General features: G+C 34.1%; 1 protein-coding gene across 1 annotated transcript; it reads right to left on the bottom strand.

The window, feature by feature from the left end:
• Positions 1–309: 309 nt before the first annotated feature.
• LOC134280105 (galaxin-like) lies at positions 310–2,473 on the bottom strand. The gene is made up of 3 exons (XM_062762532.1): positions 2,405–2,473; positions 2,130–2,220; positions 310–655 (listed from the first exon to the last, which is right to left on the bottom strand). The coding sequence occupies exons 1-3, from the start codon at positions 2,408–2,410 to the stop codon at positions 348–350; spliced, it is 405 nt and encodes a 134-aa protein (XP_062618516.1). The 5' UTR covers positions 2,411–2,473; the 3' UTR covers positions 310–347.
• Positions 2,474–8,431: the final 5,958 nt, after the last annotated feature.

Genomic DNA, 8,431 nt, shown 5'->3' on the forward strand with positions numbered 1-8,431 from the left:
ATCTGCTAAAAATAGCTTTTTTGAACTTTCCCCATAACTTTTGAACCACAAGAGATATAGATTTTTATTTGGTATGCATACTCCACTAATATTAAGTGCTTTCAAATGACACCAAGGACAATGATTGTGTGACCTTGACTGTGACCTATTTGCTAAAAATTGCTTTTTAGAACTTTGTTGCCGCCGGGCGCATAGTGTTTCACAAACACATCTTGTTTTCTAATTTTCCTATTGTCAAAATTTGAACCACGATACACCAAAGAGAACCGTGCTTGTTTATAAATAATCGCGAAAACAAACAAAAAAGAATTAACCTATGCTTTTTATTAAGAAATGAACCCACTTCTCTAACAAATAACTCCATTGCAGCAATGAGCAAAAGAGGGATTGAAAGCTCTAGTTCCACAACAACTTGTACCCGAGCCTTTCCAGTTTATGACTCCATTGCAGCAAATATAGAAAGAAGGATTGAAAGCTTTAGTTCCACAGCAACTCGTGCCCGATCCTTTCCAATTTATTACTCTGTTGCAGCAGATATAGAAAGAAGGATTAAAAGCTCTTGTTCCACAGCAACTAGTGCCCGATCCTTTCCAATTTATTACTCCATTGCAGCAGATATAGAAAGAAGGGTTGTATGATCGACTTCCACAACAAGCTGTAAAAAAAAAAGAGGTTGATGACCCTTAAAAGAAGTGTAAGAAAAATCGTTCCATGCTGAAATAATTATTTTAAAAAATATCAGAGAACTGTTTTACTAAACAGATGAAAATTTTAGTCAAACAGAATCCTAGGATTCATTTGTTTTTTTAATTTATTGCAAATTTATTTCTAGGTGGAAGTTTTGGGGGGTTTCTTCCATAAAAGAATATTTAAAAACATCGTTAGAGCACCCATATGACAAAAATGTTGGTAATTTTCTGTGACACTATAAGATAATTTACTTTTGTTTCTTCAAAATTAATCTTTATTCATACAAAACTGATAAAAAAAAATTATCAATTTTTAAAAGAATAAGTCTGCCATGTTGAAAACTTCGCTGCCTTGATAATTTTGCTACAAGTCATACATGCAGTCAAGAAATATATAATCACATAGATTTTCTTATATAAAATGCATCACCATCAACAACGCCCTCAACACCGGGATGTACTCTTCGCAATTGTTAACCTGACCGCATTATTATTACAGGAATTAATCACCGTGAAATTGCAACCGGTACCCGTGCTCTTACTGGGCTTAACGCCCGTCTTCATGTATACGAGTTACGACTTATTACATTAATAACACTTAAGAATGACTACATGTAAGCAAGTCGCTTTATATAAAGACCCTCAAATATAACGAGAGACCAATTGGATATGGCGGTAAAAGTCCATTTGCGAATCCTGTTTAACTTTTTTCTGAGATAGATTCCTGTTTGTGAATTAAACTTAAATTACGTAAACTAGTTCGTGAAGGCAACATAAATACATAGAGAATAATACATACCCTTTTCCATATAACATCCTGTATCAGCCCGAGACACCAATATCAGCTTCAATATCACATCCTGTATCAGCCCGAAACCTTCAGCCCTCTGACTGATATTGGTGTCTCGGGCTTATAAGGATTTGATATGGAAAAAGGGTATGTATTATTATGTTTATTACATGTGTGTACATACTTAGTAATAAAATACAGCACACATTAAGTTGAGAAGAAAATAAGTAAATAATCATGCATTGACTTCTTACATGTACATGGTCTGATGTTTCATACGGGTTGGGGTTGTTTCTATTACAATGCGCTTGATCCGTAATTTGAAAATAATCTATTATTTGTAAATTAAAGGATCGTTATTTACAAAAAGTTAAAATTAAGAGAAAATGAACCCCCCGAAAAAATATGTGTATGGTCACAAGTACTGTTTTGTGGTTTAATGTACAAGGGGTGTGATATTAATTGATCCATATTAGCCCTACAGGGCTGATTACCAATTTCAGGGCTGATACGGCTATTGTGACGTCAGGCATATCCTGTGTTTATTACTAACTATGTAATAAATGAGTACATCTCCATTTATCTTTCAAGAAATAGGTAATATATATAAAATGTCTGTTATAAGAATTATAATAAAAGATACAACAAACCTTTTCCAAATGAATTTGCAACTGGAAGGCAAAGGAGTGAAACAAATGCCAAATAGAAAATCATCGTGAAGTACTTTACGTGCAATGAAGACTACAATAAAAACAAAACATTTAATTTTGAAAACCGTTATTTTTTCCCTCGAATTATATATTGTTACAATCATTAGGTTATTTTATAAATTGAATTTTAAAATCATTTACTTGAAATTTCTATATCAAGATCCTTAAGATATCTATTTTACAAAGTCGATATATTATGCTTTTAATAACCTTACCTTCATATATCCTCTGCCGTATTGCTGGATTCAACCCAGAAAAGGTTTAAATAACGCCATCAAGTTAATTTTTCCGCAGATGTCAAATATTATTGATCAACAATCCGACATCCGGGAAAAAATTATAGCTGGTCATCTTGCAAAACGAATTTATATTTGAAACCCCCCTCAGAAAAACAGGGAAATTAAAACTAAATGTTTATCACTATAAAGATGACCCACCCTTGCATTAGAATCTCTGATAGTAAGTTGAGCAGTGAGCTCGAGGCATCTTGTTCGTACCGGCAATTATTGCGACACGGCACCTCGATATACACGGTCTCATCCGACGGAGCGGTTACCTCGTCTAACAGTACTTTCGAAAACGCGGCGTAAGGATCAACTCTTATTGCTATAACCCTGCCCTACGAGGGCGACTAGTTTTTGTCCTAGATTCTTTTTTATTTGATAGAAATTTCAAGATTTTCCTACATGTATATATTAATCCAAGTACTGAAAATACTCATGGGAGTTGAACATGGTGTAAAATGAAATCTTTGATCGGTTAAGTTAAGTTAAGGTAGTGAACAATATTATTACTTCAATAAATATAATATTTCAATAATATTCAAATACAGAAATCTTGAGAAAAACATTCAGAGACACCGAATAGCAAAAAATGTATAGGCCATAATGCCTGTCTGCCTACATAAGTCCTTTTTTATACCCCCTGCTTGAAAAGCGGGAGGATATTCATTAATCGGGATGTTAGTCCATCTGTTTGTTAACTTTAGGTATACCCATCTCTTATCTGCAACTCCTCTTACATCACTGACTGAAATTTTCATAGAATCTTTATTACTTATTGCCGTTGTGCACCTTCCATTACTTTTTCATCCTACACATATTTTGGGTTTCCCATTGCCAAACATGGACACTGCCATTATATTCATATTAGAGGCGGTTGATCATTTATATCATTCACTGCTCACTGTACCTCTAGTTCATCTTCAAATTTGTAATATATTTTTCCCTGGCACCTTCACCCATGTGTTACGAAAATTTCAGTTTCACAGGAATAATATCAATGTTGATAAAATGTGGATTTTCACACGACATCCTTTTAAGAGATAACAGGTTTGTTATATAAAACCTCTCTGTGAGTATAAATGTATGTTAATTACACGAAGTCAACATTATACATGGAGTACGTCAGAACTTAATTTTTTTAATATTGTGAAGAACAAGAGGCCCAAGGGCTTTGAATCACTCGTCTGATAAATTGTACAATCTATCACTTCTCTTAGAAGCTTCTAACCCTATTAGTATCATATGACCCAATTGCAAAATGCATCAACTGACAAAAGTTGATAATATTAAACCAGTTCAGACGGAAATTATTATAATATAATTATAAAATACCATAAGTAGGTCACAGTGACCCAACTTTTGATTGAAATTTTCTGATGACTCAAGATACATTAATTGACAAAGTTTGATGATTCTAAGCCAATAGGTACCTGAGATATTCAAAAGTAGGTCACCGTGACCTGCTTCTTGGGCAACATTCTCTGATACCCTAAGATGCCTAAACTGACCAAGTTTGATGATTCCGAGCCAATAAGTACCATATATAATTAAATATAGCCATCAAATGTCTAAAGTAGGTCACGGTTACGTACTTTTTGGTCCACGTTCTCCAAAAACCCAAGATGCCTAAACTGACAAAGTTTGACGATTCTAAGCCAATAAGTACCTGAGATATTCAAAACTAGGTCACCATGACCTACTTCTTGTTCGAAATCCTCCGATACCCTAAGATGACTCAACTGACAAAATTTGATGATTCCAAGCCAATCAAAACAAGATAGAATTAATTATAGAAATAAAATGTCAAAAGTAGGTCACCGTGACCTACTTTTTGGTCGATGTTCACCGAAAAAACCAAGATGCCTAAATTGACGTCAAAATTGGATGATTCTAAGCTATTAAGTACCTGAGATATTCAAAAGTAGGTCATCGCAACCTACTTTTTGATCGACATTCTCCGAAAACCCAAGATTACAAAGTTTGATTATTCTAAGTCAATAAGTGCATGAGATACTTAAATATACCACAAAACCGCAAAAGTAGGTCACCGTGACCTAAATTTCGATCAATTTCCGAAAATCCAAAATGCATCAACTGACAAAGTTTGATGATTCTAAGCGAATAAGTACTGGAGATACTTTATTAAAGCCATAAAATGTCAAAAGTAGGTCACTGTGACCCACTTTTTGGTTGTCACTCTCCGAAAACCCAAGATGTATCGACTCACAAAATTTTATGATTCTAAGCCAATAAATACCTAATTAAGATACTTAAATAATACCATAAAATGTCGAAAGTAGGTCATCGTGACCTACATTTTGGTCGACATTTTTCAAAGTCCATGTGATCGTAGGCCTGAAGGTAATCAAAATATGCCTTTTATACAATTTGAAAACAAATGCCTACAAAATTCAAAAAGTAGGTCACAGTGTCTTTTTCATAAATATAATTTAAGGTCCCTAGATGCATAAACTTACAAAATTTGATGATTCTGAACCTCTCAGTATCTCCAATAATGGGATTAAATGTTTCAGAAAGGATTAGTCATAAAGTTCAAAAAGTAGGTCACGGTGACCTGTTTTTAAGTTAATGTTGTTCGAAGACCCAAGATGTATCAACTGACAAAGTTTGATGATCATAGGCCTTAAAGTGTCCAAAATATGCTTTCAAATCAATTTGAAAACAAATGCCTGCATAATTTTAAAAGTAGGTCACCGTGACCTACTTTTGACCTACTTTTGAGTTAACATGATGTGAAGTCCTAAGATGCATCAACTTACAAGATTTGATGATCTTAGTCCTTATGATAAGCAAAATATAAACGTTTGTATTAATTGTAAATTTAGGTCAACTTTGAAGTGACCTTGAGACCACGCCTTTCGCCCCAGGGTAATTCCCCGTGCAAATTTTAATCTTCGCCCTATCCTGATCCTTATATTTAAGTTTGGTGAAAATTTGCCTAGTGGTTCTGGAGAAGATTTTTTAGCAACCAGTACTTTTGGATTTGTTTCCCTGATTATCTCCCCTTGTTTAAAGGTCCCAACCCTTATTTTAAAATAAAATGTAGCCCTTAGGCCAAGGATACCCTGTGACAAATTTGACACTGATTGTCCAAGGGGTTCTTGAGTTATGGCCCGTATTCTGTAAAGTTAACGCACACCGCACAAATGGCCATAGCATAAGCTCGTTGAGCCTTTGTCTCAGAAAAGCTAAATCAAAGTACTCAGAAGTACAGAGAGCCGGGCTCATTTACAGAGTAGAATGGATTTCTTACATGAATCACGTTTATATTCTGATGAAAAAATTATTTTAAAACTATCAATATAAATGATAAGACACTGACAGTGAGTTTTTCAATCCTAATACCACGGTCCGATTTTGTCAGAATCAGAATTAATCTGGTACCGCAGCTGAATGTAAACAAACAGGCCAGTCTGGTTCCCTCTCCTGCTTTACCTCATATGTGTAAAGAACTACGGTAACACTGATTATCAAAAATCCTTACGCTTATGAACTATGTTCTTTGACTTATGAAGTTTTCAAAGTCATTACTACTAATGTTTATTTTATATAGATAAAACTTCGTTTTATTTTTGTTGCTTTATTTAGCGTTTGTATTATCTAAAAAGCGGTTGAAAGTAAGAACTATATTTTTGCACGTAACTTTCAAATGGCGACTATGGGGTCAACATCCTGCCTTGAACAGGATCACATAAGCCGGCAATTGCTCTTTGAGCAATAAGCCCGGCTAAAAAGCAATACCAAGTTAAAAACAAATATAAAATGACCAAACATAAAAACAGTGGTATATGTGAAAGTTTGTGTGCGTACAAATTATCTTGTATGTAAATGAGGTTTTCCTTTTTTTTTTCTTTTTTTTTAAATATTCTTCATTTTGTTGTTTTTCATCGCGATTCTACGAAAACGCCAGTGTCCGTTTTTTTGGTTTTAACATTTATAACAGAGTACCAGATTTACCGCAGGTGCTACTGCTGATTTAGTAATATATACGCATATTTTCCACAGTTTTTATTCATTAATGAATTCATTTAAACCAAGAAAATGTTCATGAAAAGTTTGAATAAATTCTGTGCATCGGTTAAAAAGAAAACCCAAAATCCGGGATCGGGAATCGGGCGTCGGGAATACTAGATTTACCGCTTGCCGTCAGTATGTAGAGTTGTCGTTGGTATCTCTTTCAGTGTGTTTAGATGACGCTACACTAAAAATGAGTTCCATTACGAAAACTTTTGAGGTTCTTTATAATTGAGTTTTACTTAAAACAAAATCTAATATTCAAATTAAGATTACTTTAATTTATCATTACATTTACTTACATTTTAAATTATAAAATTTAGATCAATTCAGAAGAAAATGACATGAACTATTTGTGGCGGATGTTTATGCATGTTTTCTGTTGAATATCATCGGAGTAAATTGGGCGACACAGTAGCCTCGCTTTCGGCTCTATATAATCAACACAAATTACTGTGCCTGTTAAATGCGTGATGACCATTGGAGATTGAACATAGTTCAACCCCAAAAAAATCCCAAACAAAATCAGAAGTTCTAAAATTAAATACTTTAATTCTATCAATTACTAAAAAAATATATTTGCCTGAAATATATATCACAAGTTTATTCCAAGCATTTGTTGGATTGATTATGCATTTATCTTTCTACGAGAAAGAAATATTCTAAATGATGATTTTAATATTTCTTAATGACGTTTTTCATACTTATTTTGGGATTAGTGGTGGTTCTGTGTGTCTGCAGTCTTGTCAAAATAATCTCTGGTACAGATTTCTTTCCCTGAGTTAGATGGAACTTCCCTTAAAACTCCCTGGATCCAAGTAATAAGTATTTAGGCAGTTAGTGCGCATACAAGTAGGTTGATATTGGATTCAATTAACCAAAATATCCAGTAGAATATATTGTCTCCCCTTGAAAGCGGGGTACAGGTATATCAATTTCTAAGTCTGTCTGTCCATCCGTCTGCCTGTACATGTTACAATTTCCTTTCAATGCGATTTCTCAAACAGCATAATGAAACAGTGAAATTTCACACAACTCCCCATGGCCTAAGAAAGGCCTGTATTGATTTTGACGTCAAAGGTCAAGGTCATAAATTCAAAAATTCTGTCCTTTTTAAAACGTGCTATATCTCGAAAAGCCCTCGAGCTTTTGCTATGGAATTTCATGCTGTAAAACACCTTACGGCTTAAAGAAAAACCCCTACTGCTTTTCAGGTCAAAAGGTCAATGTTTATAATATTTTCTATGTGTTCGTACATATACCCTTTAATTTTCGAGCGAAATCGCAAGAAGCTTTTAGGTTTTTGCAGTTATTAATATTTTCTACAACAACTCCCTCTGACCCAAGCTGTCCTTTGCTTGCTTCAGTACATACATTTTTTAAAACTGCAAAACCTGGAAGGAGTGGTAAAAAAATCTCAATTTGAGCATCCTCTTCTTTTTTCATTAAGCAGTAGACATAACTTTGTTTGAATTAAAATTTTGTTTAGGAGGAATATTTCAAACAGTGTTATAACGTCCCATTTGAGAATTATTCTCTCATTTAAAGACATCTTGCTGTTGGTCTTAAGAGGAGTATTATGACAAAAACACATCGCATGATGGTAAAAACACATCATATGCTGAAGAAATGCATCACATAATAACTAAACTGCACTCAGCAAAGATAAAGCTCATTACACAATAGCAAATGTACATCACAAGACATTTCAAAATGACAAAAGTACATCACCTAGAAATGTACAGGGGGGGGGGGGTATGATTTTAACAATTTAGTATCTACACTACCCAAGGATGCATCCACATAAGTTTCAGCTTTTCTGGCCCAGCGGTTCTTGAGAAGAAATTTTTGAAGTTTTTTCTTATATATTATTATGTAAAACTTTTGATTCCCTATTCTGGCCTCGCCCTACCCCCGGGGCTC

The sequence above is a fragment of the Saccostrea cucullata genome, unplaced genomic scaffold (genome assembly GCF_032062105.1).
Source record: "Saccostrea cucullata isolate Sc308-1 unplaced genomic scaffold, CSIRO_AGI_Scuc_v1 ctg5672, whole genome shotgun sequence".
Taxonomy (NCBI): Eukaryota; Metazoa; Mollusca; class Bivalvia; order Ostreida; family Ostreidae; genus Saccostrea; species Saccostrea cuccullata.